This window comes from Canis lupus, chromosome 11 (genome assembly GCF_048164855.1).
Source record: "Canis lupus baileyi chromosome 11, mCanLup2.hap1, whole genome shotgun sequence".
Taxonomy (NCBI): Eukaryota; Metazoa; Chordata; class Mammalia; order Carnivora; family Canidae; genus Canis; species Canis lupus.
The window spans coordinates 36,270,269-36,285,915 of NC_132848.1; the positions used below are offsets into that span (position 1 = coordinate 36,270,269).

The following is a 15,647-nucleotide window of genomic DNA, read 5'->3' on the forward strand; positions in this document are numbered from 1 at the left end:
AGCACACGGTGAACTATTCCAAACTCTGGAATTGAAGGAGCGCTCCTAAGGCAACCTTGGCAACCTTGAGGAGTTAGGGGGCGACTCTGGGGTCTTATGCCCCCCCACCCACCCCAGACAACCTCCAGCTCCCTTCGGGAGGGATGCAGGATTGTCTAGGGTGGTATCCAGGGCTAAAACCATTGCACTTAAGTAAAAGTTTAATTCGTTTGATAAAGTACCTCTGTTGCTACAAACCAGATGGATGCTGTTTTATTGTTTTGTTTTGTAGAAGGGTCAGGGAAGTTGTTTTATCCTCGACGATCTCGGATACGCTAAATCGACCTAACTCAAGTGTATTCTGTGGAACGTCTCTGTGAAATCTGCAAAACAGAGTATCCTGGTCACATAAGTTCAGGAAATGCTACCAACTCAATGATGCTTTTGGGGTTCATAATGCACAGCGCACACCTAAGGCTCTGAAAAGTCCTGTAGAGGGAAATTGGTTTGTTTCCCAAGGATATTTGACCTCAAAATGCCTTTTCTTTCTTTCTTTTTTTTTTTTTTTGCATCACACTGACTTCACATCTCCTGAGAATCTCTGTTCTGTGGGGCACATGTCAGGAAACGCTGCACAGTGTTTCATTAGCAGAAGCCCTATTTCTGAGGACAGTGTCCCCTGCCTGCAAACAGGGCCCAGACCCCCAATTCCAGGGACAGCTGAGGTCTGTCACTCTATTCAGTAAAAGACACGGCATCATCTCTGTCCGTGGAGGGCACAGTCACTGTGTCCTTCACAAAGGGGAGTGAGCTTGGAAGAAGGTACACATTTTATCAGAAGCTTTGGCCCCCTTCTCCCGCACACACCTCACTCAAATTCAATAAAACCATATTCTAGGTGAGATGTGGCCGCTGCTGCTGAGCTGGTCGTGAGTTTTACAACTTTAATAGTTTCTGTGAATAAATTATTCATTCGTTTGTTTAGAATATTCTCACCCTTTCGCTATATACTGCATCAAAAACAAAACAAAAAGCAAAACTTACCCACACCCCCTCCCACCCCACCCCCTATTATTAGAACTGTAATTATTATTATATACAGGATTTGCTACCAATTCATTCACTAGCTGTAAGAGGGATGTGGCTCAAACTTCAACTGAGGCATCACCATGGCCAGAAGTGAGAAGCATGTGCAGATGGTAATGAGTGAGGAACAGGAGTGTTCCTGGCCTTCCGGAGGAAAGGGGGGGCGTGGGGTCCAGCCACGGAAGGCTGTCCTTGCTGCTTGTGCATGGTGCTCGCCACGGTGCCCATGGCCTCGGCCTCTGCAGGCTCTGGAGCACGTGTGCATGTGCAGTGAGTGGATCCTGCTGTGACCTTGGCCAGAGGAGGAGTGCGGGGCGACCGCCAACCGCGGGTGTGCGAGGCCTGCTGCAGCCTCTCACGCTTTCCGCAGCAGAGGAGAGAACACTCCCACGCGGAGGCTGATGTGACAGGAGGCGCTTGGTGAAGGTCCCCTTCCCACCCTTGCATGCTGTGCCCTGCGGGTCTGGTCCCGGGGCTTCCCCAGTACACGGGAGCGCACATGATGGGAAACACTCTGTCTTCTCCCGTGTTGGACGGTGAGCCTGGATTACTCACCAAGTTAAGTGGCCTGTTCTCAGTGTGGGGTTTTCAAAATTTGGGCCAGAGGAAAATGCAAATTTGTAGGGGTCATGGACCTTTTGGGGTTGTTTAAAATGGTCTGGACCTCATGTCTAGTCCACGGATATGAGGGGTTTGCTAATTGTTGAGATGGATACTGCGTCCACATAAAGATTCTTGAGGGCCGAGACTACTGGTTTTGTTAAATGCTCTATCCCCAGGGCCTACATTTAGGCCTGGCACAGAGTAGTTGTTCAACAAATACTTGTTGACTATAAAGCAACAGCCACTTCACCATCACAACTGGCAGTGCCAGTTAAAAATTTCGTAGAAAAGCCTATTCTATCAGACTGCTAATTCTGGTGGAAAAAAAAAAAGAAGAAAAAAAAAAGCTATAATCAGCTCTTCTCCTTGGGTTAAAAAAAAAAATCACATTTTTTCTTAGTGCGAGGGACTCTTGGGTTGCTCGGAATCTGTTTGGAATGGTCCCCTGCAAAGGTGCCTTTCTCTATTTATTTCTCACAGACTTCCAAGAATGGTGGCATCAACAGACATCACAATGGCTGTTATCACAGTTCACTCTCTGAGCGGTTAGTAAGGAGAACATTCACGCCCCCAAATGAGCTGTAGCAAGTGTAGAACAAAACACACATTTCTTCTGCAAAGACATTTGAATCTTGCTGCCACAAAAAGAAATCTATACAGAGACCATGTTTAAATAACTATAAATAATATTAATTAGAATTTATGGGATGCACAATTCATGGAATTCACCAGAGCACAAGGAAACCTTTAAGACAGTGTTGCAGGTAGGTATTTACGTCTAAACACAAGGACACCCATCCTATTCTCTTGCAAAGACAGCCGTCCTTCCCTACTAAGGATTTTAAATAATTCTCACCATGCTGCTCGCAGCATCATCCCCAAAGAAATATTACTTTACAAAATAACCCAATATCCATATAATTCTTTTGACAAATAAAAATCTTAAATTAAAAAGCACGATCCTCTCCCTCTCCCACCCCCTTTATTCCAATTTCAGGTAGCTTGGCACTGAGTAATTGAACATTAAAAAATCGAGTTTGTAGACTTCATACAACTGCGTTTGGTGCTCTGAGCTGATGTTCTGGAAGAACTCTGTGGTCATTTCGTCAGTAGTTCTCGTAGACTTGGCATAGGTGGGGAACTTCAGGTAGCTGCCCACGCCCGCCAGCCGCAGGACGTAGTTCGAGTCCTCCTCCAGCGTCTCATACTTGCCCACGAGGTCGTAGTGGATGTGGCACGGGTGGCAGAGCGAGTGCACTGTCTGCCAGTGCTCGTTGAAAGGCTCCTCGCGCTGTGTGTGTGGGTCGATGAGATAGGCCACAAACTCCTCGAACCTGACATCGTCACCCCTGCGCAGCGCCTCCTGGGTGGCATTCTTGCGCTGGCGCCGGATGATCTTGGTGCCGTAGCGCTTGTGGAAGGATGTGTTGTATTTCTGCGTGAACTTGTTGCGGTAGGCCGACACCAGGCGCTCAAAGGGCTCCCGCACGAACAGGAACTTCATGTAGCTTTTCAAGCGGTGGTTGATTTCCGGGATGCTGTACTGGTTCAGGGTCTTGAGGTTGGCTGACACGTGCGCCTCGTTGGCCGGGATCTCCATGGGGTCACTGTACTTGCCCCGGCCCGAGAGCACCATCATGAGCCGCTTCCAGTTGGTACACGCCACCTTGGGCACGTAGCAGTAGATGAGCTCGTGGTCCTCGTCCACCACCAGGTGCTTCAGGTCGTTGGGGGTCAGCACGCGCCGCTTGCGGCTCAGGGCGCTGTTGGCGCGACAGGTGTCCGTGACCTGGTCACGCCTCATCTGGTGCAGGATATTGGTGTTGGAGAGCTCCAGCTGTAGAGGGGACACAAGAGGAATATGAATTCAGTATGGGCGTGTGGTACGTGCCCTAGGCCACATCCGCAGCCGTGGCGGCCGGTGTCCGGCCCCCGGCACGGCTGGCTGGCAACCTAATTCTCCACCAGCTGCCTCGACTCTTTTTGTGTTGTTCCACCATGTTTCCTTTGTGGAGCAAGAATGAGGATCAAATCTGTAACTTACCCATCACCCTCTACGTGCCTGGCATTTTACTAGAGTGCTACGTTTTTCTGTTCTCTGTACAGTCACCCTGAAATGAGGCTGCTTTCACACTACCAAGCACCTGCCACCATTGCCAGGTAGCATGCTGCCAGGCGCTGGGGATGCGGTCATAAAAAGTACAGTGGGGTAACTGCCCCTTATCTAGCTGGAAAGAAAGAGGGAACCGAGGCACAGAGAGGTTAAGTTACTAGCTTGAGATCACACAGTGAGGGAGCAACAGACGCCGTATTCAAACTCAGGCTGTCCTGGTAATCAAGGTCGCCCACTTTCCACTCTACCCTGAGGTCCAGTGCTCCCATCTTCTTGATTGAAGCATGGAGAGTCTGGCATTTGATCGATCTACAATGGAGTGGGGGGATCCCACTTCTCCACAAGCCCATCACTATGAACATCTTTTGCTCTGTGCTGCTTCTGGTACCAGTGCCTTGATGTTCCTCTGGGAATCCACTTTCCTCCTTGTCCTCTCAAGCAGCTGAGTTGTGAGAAGTCTGGAGTTTGGGAACAGGGAAGAGGGCCATCATGGAGGAAGGGCTAGACTGGGAATGCAGGGTACAGAGAAAGATGAGAAGACAGAGGGACATCACCTGAACACCTAGGTCCATACATTGCTGAAAGCAGCCCCAAGTCCTGGGCCTTTGTTACGTCAGTACATTTCCTGTTGTGCATAAAGCAAGGGGAGCCTGGATTACACCGCTGGTACCCGATGTATGGGTCTTTGCATTTACTGCCTCAGCTCTGTCCTTCTCGCTGCAGCCATCCATTGACGTATGCATTCAGACATCTGTCCAGACCTCACAGTGTACGAGGCCCTCTGCTCCACACCCTTGGGAAACAGAACATTTTCCTAAAGGACTCACAGTCAAGGAGGCATCAGGCCAGATAGCTGGCGGCCTCAAAAGAGCCCAAAGGGAAGATGTGTGTGCTTCTCTAAATTTTAGGAACAAAAGTTTCTCCTCAAAGACCGTTCACTCCCAGTGTGAATGAGTCTTCACAGTCTACCTAGAACAGGAAACCCAAGACCTCACTGCCTTGGTGTGCCAGCAACCCCACTGTTGCTGGCTTAATGCCATGCCTCCATCTACCCGCCTGTATGTGCAATGTGGCGCTTCTTTTAAATATCAAATAGATTGATATTAAATTATGGTTAAAGCTATAGAGAAACTGGGGTGTCAGAGCTATGGGACAGGCTGTCTGGGGCTGCAGAGGATGTTGTGTCCGGTTGCCTTCCTGCCCTGAGAACACGGCCCCCATCTATGCGCTCATCTTTTTAAATTTTATTTATGATAGTCACAGAGAGAGAGAGAGAGAGAGAGGCAGAGACATAGGCAGAGGGAGAAGCAGGCTCCATGCACCGGGAGCCCGATGTGGGATTCGATCCCGGGTCTCCAGGATCGCGCCCTGGGCCAAAGGCAGGCGCCAAACCACTGCGCCACCCAGGGATCCCTATGCGCTCATCTTTTTTTTTTTTTTTCCTATGCGCTCATCTTTGATGTCCTTCACCAACCCGCTTTTCCAGTCTTGTTCCTACTCTTCCCCTGTTCAGAACTAAAAGGAGCTGCAATCAATGATTCACTCTCTTCCTTTTTTGAATTAAAAAAACTTTTTAAAATCCCAATATAATTAGTGTAGTGTTATATTAGTTTCAGATGTGCAATATTTTGATTCAATAATTCTGTACATCACTCAGTGCTCATCATAAGTGTACTCTTGGTCCCCTTCACTCTATTTCACTCCCCATGCCTCCTCCCTTCTGTACTCCCCCAGTTCTCTGTATTTAAGAGTGTGTTTGCCTCTTGTCTTTGTTTTCTTAAATTCCACATATGAGTGAAATCACATAGTATTGGTCTTTCAGTTTGTTCATGTAGCATAATACCTTCTAGATCTAGCCATGTTGCTGCACATGGCAAGATTTTATCCTTTAAAAATTCCACTCTCTCTACCACATCTTCTGTATCCATTCATCTATCTTTAGACACCCAGGTTGCTTCCATATCTTGGCTATTGTAAATCATGCTACAATAAACATAGAGGTGCATGGATCTTTTTGAATTAGTGTTTTCATATTCTTTGGATAAATACTCAGTAGTGCAATTACTGGATCATACGGTAATTGTTTTTGATTTTTTTTTTTTTTTTTTAGCAATTTCCATACTGCTTTCCACAGTGGCTGCACCAGTTGGCATTCCCACCAAACAGTGCACAAGGGTTCCCTTTTCTCCACATCCTCGCCAACACTTGTTGTTTCTTGTGATTTTAGCAACTGACAGGTGTGAGGTGATATGTTGCTGTAGTTTTGATTCGCATTTCCCAGATGGTGAATGATGTGGAGAGCCTTTTCAAGTGTCTGTTGGCCATCTGTTTGTCTTCTTTGGAGAAATGTCTGTTCACGTCTCCTGCTCATTTGTAAATGGGTTGTTTTTTGGTGCTGTTTTATAGAAATTCTTCCTATATTTTGGATATTAACCCTTTTTCAGATATATCATTTGCAAATATCTTCTCCCATTCAGTAGGTTATCTTTCAGTTTTGTTGTTTCCTTTGCTGTATAAAGAGGGTTTTTGTTTTGTTTTGTATTTTGTTTTTATTTTTGTTTTGCTGTAGTCCCAAAAGTATAATTTTGCTTTTGTTTCTATTGCCTTAGGAGACATATCTAGAAAAAAGTTGCTATAGCTGATGTTACAGAAATCGCTGCCTGTGCTCTCTTCTAGGATTTTTACGGTTTCAGGTCTCACACTTAGGTCTTTAATCATTTTGAGTTTATTTTTGTATATGATGTGACAAAGTGGTGCAGTTTCATTCTTTTGCATGTAGCTGTCCAGTTTTCCCAACACCTTTTGTGAAGGTGTCCTTGCCATTGCATAATCTTGCCTCCTTTGTCATAGATTAACTGAGCATATACTCGTGGGTTTATTTGCCTCCAGTTTTGTCCTTTTTCAAGATTGCTTTGGCTACTCGGGGTCTTTTGTGGTTTCATACACATTTTAGGATTATTCTAGTTCTGTAAAAAATTCTGTTGGTATTTGAGAGGGGGTTATATCAAATCTGTCATTGCTTTCGGTAGCATGGATACTTTAACAATATTTGTTTTCCTAATCCATGAGCATGGAACATCTATCCAATTGTTTGTCATCTTCAATTTCTTTCATCAGTGTTTTATAATTTTCATGGTACAGGTCTTTCACTTCTTGGTTAGGTTTATATGTAGGCACTTTATTCTTTTTGGTGCAATTGTAAATGGGATTGTTTTCTCAATTTCTCTTTCTGCAACTTCATTGTTGGTGTATAGAAGTGCAACAGATTTCTGTATATTGATTTTGTATCCTAAAGCTTTGCTGAATTTGTCATTAGTTCCAGTGTTTTTTTTTTTTTTTTGGTGGAGTCTTAAGGGTTTTCAATATATAGTATCATGTCATCTGCAGATAGTTACTTCTTTACTAATGTGGATGCCATTTATTTCTTTTTCTTGTCTGATTTCTGTGGCTACCACTTCCAGTACTATGTTGAATAAAAGTAGTAACAGTGGACCTCTCTTATTCCTCATCCTAGGGGGAAAGCACTGAGTATGGTGTTAGCTGTGGGTTTGTCATATACGGCCTTTACTGTATTGAGATATGTTCCTTCCAAACCTACTTTGTTGAGGGTTTATCATGAATGGATATTGTACTTAGTCAAATGGTTTTTCTCCATCTATGGAAATGATCATATGGTTCTCATCCTTTCTCTTAAATTGACGTATCATGTTGATTGATTTGCAAATACTGAACCACTCCTGCATCCCAGGAATAAATCCTACTTGATTGTGGTGAAATGTAAAAATGTAAAATGGATTTGGTAAAAATGTATTACTGGATTTGGTTTGCTAGTATTTTGTTGAGGATTTTTGCATCTATGTTCTTCAGAGATATTGGCCTGTAGTTCTCTTTTTTGGCAGTGTCTTTATCGGTTTTGGCTCAAAGAATCCTCTTCAACGTTTCTTGTAAGGCTGGTTTAGTGGTGAATTCCTTTACCTTTTGTTTAGGAAACTCTTCATCTCTACCTCTATTCTGATAATCTTGCTGGGTAGAGTATTCTTGGCTGCAGTTTTTTCTTTTAGCATGTTAAATATGTCATGCTACTCCCTTCTGGCCTGCAAACTTTCTGCTGAAAAAAAAAATCAGCCTTATGGGGTTTTCCTTTGTAACTGCTTTTCTTTTCTCTTGCTGCTTTTAATATTCTCTTTTTATCACTACTTTTTGCCATTTTAATTATCATGTGTCTTGGTGTGGGGATCTCATTGGGTTGATTTGGGGGCGGGGGGGGGGGCTGGAATCTCTTTGCCTCCTGGATCTGGATATCTGTTTCCTTCCCCAGATTAGGGAAATTTTCAGCTGCTATTTCTTCAGATATATTTTCTGACCCCCTTTTTCCTTCTTCTCCTGGGATCCCTATAATGCAAATGTTATTAACTGGGTTGTGTCACTGAGTTCCCTTAACCTATTCTCATTTTTTGTTCTTTGTTTTTCTCCTGTTCAGCTTGCTTTCATTACAGTCCTCCAGCTTGCTGATCCGTTCTTCTGCTTCCTCTAGTCTTTACTATTTATTCCCTCTAGGGTTTTTTTTTTTTTTCCCTCTAGGGTTTTTTAAATCTCAGTTATTGTGTTTGTCTCTGGTCAGTTCTTTTTTTTACATTTTCTCTTTGTTAAGGGTTTCACTGAGATCCTCCACTCTTTTATCAAGTCCAGTGAGTATCTTTATGACCATTACCTTAAGTCCTCTATCAGGCATATGCCATATCTCCATTTCGTTTAGCTCTCTTGCTGTGGTTTTTGTCCTGTTCTTTCATCTGGGACATATCCCTCTGTCTCCTCATTCTGTCTAACTCTCTGTGGCTGTTTCTGTTTATTAGGAATCTCTCCTGCTCTTGAAAGTAGTAGCCTTATGAAGAAGAGGTCCTGTAGTGCAATATTCCCTGTTCACCAGAACCTGGCACCTGTGTGTACTGCATGAGCCTTACTGTTGTAGCTAAGCCACTTTTGCCTCCAGTGCATTCATCATTCTCTTTGCTCATTGAGGGCAGGGTTTGGTCCCTGTGGTGTTAATGGGCCAGTGTGGGGCTGCCTTGGGCTTGAGTTGGGTCAGACCAGGCATTTGCCAGAGTCACAGTAGCACCAAACTGCAAGGCACTCTCCTTGTATTGTCCCTGGAGAGGCTTTCACTTGGTGGGCAAGGCCTGTGGTCAGACCCAGTGTTGCCCCAGCCAACTGCTGGGGCTGCAATCAGAAGGGTATGTGTGGTTACCATCTCTTCTCCCCAGGAAAGAAGGCACTGTAGAAGGCACAAGATCACTGATCCTTGTCAGGGCTGCCTGCTCACTGCTAGGCTTGTGGCACCACTTTGGATGGACTCCTGCTGATGCTGGTTGGAGAGAACAGGCCAGCAGGAGAACGTGGGGCTGGGGTACTATTAGCAAGCTAGGTGGAGAGAGTTCATGCTATGCTGGTTCCTGCAGGTGTTCCTGTATCTAAGCCAGGGGGGCAGGGAGGGAAATAGTGCCCACCAGGTCTCTTGTTTTTGGAGAAGTCTCCTAAAGGTTCTTGCCTCTCTAGCACACACTCTGAGATTAGTAAACAAATATACCCACCTCTTGTATACCTCAGGCATTGAAGCTGGTGTTTCTATGCTGTATCTTAGTGGGGTTGTTATATTGTCTCTTTAAGAGGGTTGTTGGTGGTGGCTCAGTCTCCTATCACCTTCCAGCTCTTCCAGAGCTGAGCCTGCTAATTTTTAAAGTTCCAAGTGTTATGCCCCCCTGACTGTAAGAACTCACAAAGTTAAGTCCTTGTGGTTTTCAAAGCCAAATGTTATTGGGCCTTGTCTTGCCAGTGTAGGTTGCCTGTGCCTGGAGAGCCTAGTGTGGGGTCTTCTCCTCTCCAGTCTCTGTGTTGGCACTGCTCTTCCCGCTCATGGACGGTTTTCCCAGTCAGTTTGATTCCTGATCCTATCTCTGCCCTTCCTGCCATTTTTGGGAAATGTGGTTTCTCCCTGCCTTTAGCTGCTGAGAGTCTGTTTTGCCAGTCTTTAGGTCATTTTCTGAGTTAGTTACACTGACTATGGGTGTTATCTAAGTTTATCTGTGGGATAAGGTGAGCCTAGAATCCTCCTACTCTGCCATCTTCCCTGGAAGTCCTCCTTTGTTTTCCCTTTGGGCCCAACCATTCTCATTTGGGATTCTTGCTCATACAAACCTGACAATCCTTCAAGTTCAAGTGCATTCCCCTGCTACACAATTGGAAGAGTCACTCTCTCCTCTGAACACCTACTACACTAAGCATCCTTTACCCCCCAGTCTACTTCATGCTTGGTTTTCTCAAGACTGGTGGCCACTTGCTTCACAGGGATTCAGGGCCCAAGAGCCACTACCCTACTCAGGCCAGACTATGGGTGTCCTGAATCCTGAGAATGCAGAGGGATTAGTGAACACCCCACCCTCCAACCACCTGCACAGCCACCGCAGCAGACCCATGAATGTGGGTATGACCCAAGAGGCTGGCCTGTGGTTTCCACTGAAGCACAATCTGTACAGTTCATCCTAAAACATTCACAGGGCAACTGGGGTGGGCCTAAATTAGGAAATTTCCTGAGTTTACTGGAGACCTACGGATTACCTAGTGGCCACCAGAGAACGTCATTACATCCTGCATTAGAGCCCTGTATCTGCCTCCTCCCTGTTCCCAGAACAATGATGCTGATGATGGTGATCATCAGACAGGATGAGACAACAAGAAATAGTAGGAGGAGCTACTCTAAGTCTCCTTCACAGGTTATTTTAGTATATCATTTCTAATCTTCCTGGTAATTCTCTGAATTAGATGCTATCACCACTGAAAATTTCCACACTTGAAGGAAGGAAGCAAACCAAGACAGTGCTAGTGCAATGAAAATTCCATGTGTGAATAGTAAAGTGATTCACTACTTTTAGCCTCACAAGCTACTGTAAAGCACAGAGGAGTCATTAATGCTCTCCTGATAGCCATTCCCCTTTGCAGTGCTACACTGTCATCTTTCCCATCAAGTAGAGTTTATTTAAAAAATAAAATAAAAATAAAATAAAATAAAAAATAAAAAAACAAGAAGTACAGTCTACTTCTCCAGCCCCTTGACTTCAACTGGCTGTGAGTTGTTGACTAGTGGAATGTGGTGGAAGCAATCATAAGCATGTTTTAGAGCTAAGTATGAAACCCTGCAGTTTCTATACTTTGCTTTCTTGAAAGGCTGCCATACTTTCCTACCACACGACATAAGGTTCTCCCCATCCAACAGAAGTGCCATGAAGTATGGACTTTGTCTTTCCCTGGTTGTGTTCAGTGCTTTAAAAAGTGCCAGTCACATAGTAGATGCTAAAAAAAAAAAAAAAAAATCTGTTTTGATGAATGAATCAATTAATAATCTCTTTAGGGAAATTTGATATAAAAGCAAATGAAACTTCCCAGTTGTTCACCAGAAGCCAGAACATTCTTTAATAAAGGCGGTACTAGGATCAATAGTGCCCCCCAAATTCATGGCCACCTGGAACCTTAGAATGTGATACTATTTGGAAATAGGTTTTTTGTGGATGCAATTAGGTCATAATGAGTTAGGGTGGGCTCTAACCTAATGATTGGTGTCAATTAGGAGAGGAAACAGAGACTCAGAGACACCCAGAGAGAAGGCCATGTGATGACAGAGGCAAAGGTTGGAGTGATGCATCTATAAGGTACGAGATGCCAAAGACTGTCAGCACCATCCAGAAGCTGGCAAGAGGCCAGAAGGGTCTACCCAGCAGCTCCAGGAAATGAATACAGGAGCCAAGCCTTCAGTCAATAACTTTGAACAAATTGACATAGGGTATAAATGTACAAGAGAAGATAATATTATATGATAAGATATTTTTACATAGCAAAATAAGGAAAGGGTATTAGAGCACTAGTAAGAGAGGATGAGATCTGAAAACAAGATCTGGGCTTGATCTCCTTTGGGCAAGACCATTAACCTTCTGAGCCTCAGTTCTCTTAGCTGCAAAATGGGGATAGTCAATTGACATTCAGGAATGTCAATTAAATCAAATCAGGTATGGGATTCAGCATTTAGAAAATAAGATCAATCTAGTGCAGAATTTGGACAAAGTATGGTACACTGTAGGCAGTTAATATGTGGCATTTTTTTATGAAAGAAGAAAAAAGAAACCCAAAAGAGAGGGCCAGGAATCCCAAAGATAAATTTCACCAGCCCTATAATTTTGTTGCAGGCAGTTCTAAGTCATGGAAGTCAATATTTTGGATATGAAAAGTTCTGATATGCATTTCCTTTTTTAAAAAGATGTTTTATTTAAGTTCAGTTTAGTTAACATATAGTGTATTATTAGTTTCAGAGGTAGAATTTAGTGACTCATCAGTTCCATAGAACACCCAGGGCTCATTCCATCACGTGCCCTCCTCAATGCCCATCACCTAGTTACCCCATCCTCCCACCCACCTCCTCTCCACCCCTCAGTTTGTTTCCCATTTTCTGACTTCTTAGAAGATGTATTCCACCTTAGGAGGAGCATTCATGCCATTCAAATATCAACAACAAACTGTCCAAAAGGAAATAGAAAGTCTAGGAAGGAGAGAAGACTCAGTTTTGCCTATTCAAATTGCTATACATGGTTTTCAAGGCAATAAATCACTAAATGAGCAGAGAAACCAGGGGATCTCTCCCAGTTTTTTCCCCCTAGCTCTCTTCAGCTGGAGACAATTCTCAGGCTCCCTGAGGCTCCAGGGAGATAAGCATGTCAGTTAATATTGCATTCAGAACCACAAAGCCAGAGAAATGGAAACAATACCACGGTGTCATTTTACATCCGGTTGCAGAGACAAAATTAACTCAATGGGGCTTTGAAATGTGGTATTTGAGGTTTCTTTCTCCTTCCATTTCCTCCTCTTCCACGGCAGTTTAGGTGACAAATGGCACACCTGCTGCAGTGAGGTATGCCCGATTCCTCTCAGGAGGGTTTTGGGGCACAGGTCAAGAGACTAATAAGCATATTCTCAAATGTGAGACATGTCCAGTCCCCCATACAAGGAAAGAAATTCACTTGGGCCTCCAGTGTTCAATTTTTTCACAAAATAGTTCAATTTTGTTTTTTACTTTACAATAATTTTAGGGGCACTTGGGTGGTTCAGTCAGTTAAGCATCTGACTGTTGATTTCAGCTCAGGTCATGACCTCAGCAGTGTGAGATCAAGCCTTGCATCAGCATCGGGCTCTATGCTCAGTGGGAAATCCGCTTCTTTCCCTTTCTCTCTGTCTCTCTCTGTCTCTCCCTCTGCCCCTCCCCTTGCTCCAAGGCCCTCCCTCAAATAAATAAATAAATCTTTAAAAATAAAATACTTTTAGACTACTGTTGATTTAACTCATTACAAATACAGTGTTACTGGGGCACGTGGGTGGCTTGGTTGGTTAAGTGTCTGACTTTTGATTTCGGCTCAGGTCATGATCTTAGGTCCTGAGACTGAATCCCCTGTCAGGCTCCACATGCTGGCCATGGAGCCTGTTTAAGATGCTCTCTCTCCCTCTGCCCCTCCCTGTTCATGCTCTCTCTCTCTCTCTCTCTCTAAAAAAAAATTAAACTAATTTTTAAAAAGTCTACAAGATATTAAAAAAAATACAATGTTACTAAAATGTGCACAAACATAAAACTAGGTATACAATGGAGACCAATAACAAATGTAAACATTCAAATGAACATTAAAGTGAAGGATGATGTTGTTTTGCTGGAACTAAAGCCCTGCTTGAACCTTGAAACTGTGCTTCCTCACTGCCCCCAAGGCAGGCTCTTTGCAATATGGCATTTTTCCTCTGTGTCCTACAGGAGGTCGAAATTTTCCCACTAATTTCTCATTTCTAGTTACTGTAAAACCCAGCACCCTGTAACATCACCTGACCTTCACTTGGTACAAACTCATCATTTACATATTTTCTGTCTTTGCTCATTTCTAATTAGCCCAAGACAATAAAAAGAGATCTGCATGATGCCATCAAGACCATCAACAAACACATGGACCATGATTTCACATGGCAGGACTAGATTATAAGGGGTGGCCCTAAAAATCCAGAAATGCTTTTTTTTTTAAAGATTTATTTATTTATTTTAGAGAGGGGTAGGGAAATAAAATTATTTATTTTTAGAGAGAGAGGAGGGGGAGGGAAAGGGAAGGAGAATCTGTGGGAGTTTTTTGTTTTTAAGATTTTTATTTATTTATTCATCACACACACACACACACACACACACACACACACACACACACAGAGGCAGAGACACAGGAGGAGGGAGAAGCAGGCTCCATGCAAGGAGCCCGATGTGGGACTCGATCCTGGGTCCCGGGATCATACCCTGAGCCGAAGGCAAATGCTCAACCACTCAGCCACCCAGGCATCCCAATGCTTTAATTTTTTCAAAAGAATATCACCAAAATAAAATTACACAACGAATGCAGTTGTCATGCAGAGCTTCAGATCCCAGGAGTTATACTGTGGACCCCTTGAACCGTGGCTTCAGGAACCTGGATTAAGGAGGGGAGCCCTGCACAGGTCACAGGGAAAAGAGGACTTCTTCACTATCATGGTCAAGATGGGGCAGAAGAGATTTCTGATGGCAGCCCGGTCAGTTCCAGATATCCCCATGCTTGTTATTAGGACCAACAGCATGTGAACAATTGCCATCAGGTACATGGTGACTTCCAACCTTAAAAAATACAAATCTGGTCATGTCCCTTCCACACTTGTCCCCAAGGACAAGACAAGCAGGGCTTACAGGAGCTGTTGTAATGGTCATAACTCTTCAGCAACTAACAGGTTCCTTGAGTATCAGGAACTCCCCAAGGGGCCACAGCTATGGGACATTAAAGCACATACAGGACCCCTCTGAAGATGAAGAGGACTCACTGATGAAGTCCAGAGTGGTCTTTTGTCACTGAAAGAGAATATCTACCAGTTGATCTAATAATTGAGCTGGGAGGAGGTCAATCTCTTTCCTCTGTCAGTCCCTTTCTCTCTTCACTGTTTTTTTTCTTTCTCAAAGGTGTTTGAAGAGAACACAACAAAGGACAACACTGAAAGAGGAAAAAACAAATATGCTAACTATGAGGGCCGTGATTAAGAATCTCATTTAGTTGTGGGGTTCCTAGTAGCAGGGACAAAAGGGGAAATGGAATTTTATCTCTTTGCTTTTGTTCTCAGAGGCATTCCCATGGTTTGGGTGGTGAATGTACAAGATTTTAAAGGGCTCAAATTTCAGTGGAGGAGGGAGATTCTCGGATTCAGTTGGCTCACGCTGGAGTCTCTGGAGGGCAGCTTTCCTCCATTGACAAGAATACTAGGATTACCACTCACCACCACCCCATGTCTAGACTGCTTCAGAATTTACAGGACTCTTTAACACATACCATCCCATTTAAAGAACACACTGGAACATCTCTGGAGCCTAGTAAAAGAAAGTTTGTATTTTGGCAGACCAGCTGTACTTCCAGCCACATGACATCTTTTGGGCTACCACCAGGAATGGAGACTACCCGCCTTTGGCATGCATGAGAATCATCACCTGGAGGGCCTGTTTAAACACCATTTGCTAGGTCTCCCAACCCCAGTTTCTGATTCAGTAGATCAGGGATACAACCTGAGGGGTTGCATTACTAGCATGTTCTTAGGAATGTTAGTTTGCTAGGGCTGCCGTAACAAAATACCCCAGGCTTCGTAGCTCACAGTTCTGGAGGGGGGGGGGGGGAGCAGGGTTGGCCTCCTCTGAAGCCTCCCTCTTTGGCTTGCAGATGTCTACCTTCTTGCTGCCTCTTCACGTGGATGTCCTCTGTGCACATTTGCCTCTGGTGTCTCTTCCTCATCTTGT

At 44.3% G+C, this 15,647-nt stretch overlaps 1 protein-coding gene across 3 annotated transcripts in view; it reads right to left on the minus strand.

The window, feature by feature from the left end:
- Positions 1 to 518: 518 nt before the first annotated feature.
- CHST11 (carbohydrate sulfotransferase 11) overlaps positions 519 to 15,647 on the minus strand; it is a 257,281-nt gene continuing 242,152 nt past the window's right edge. For all 3 annotated transcript variants that reach the window (XM_072844280.1, XM_072844279.1, XM_072844281.1), the window contains one exon: positions 519 to 3,505. In XM_072844280.1, coding sequence (XP_072700381.1) covers positions 2,651 to 3,505 — 855 coding nt within the window. In that variant the 3' untranslated portion in view covers positions 519 to 2,650. The remainder of the gene's footprint in view (positions 3,506 to 15,647) is intronic.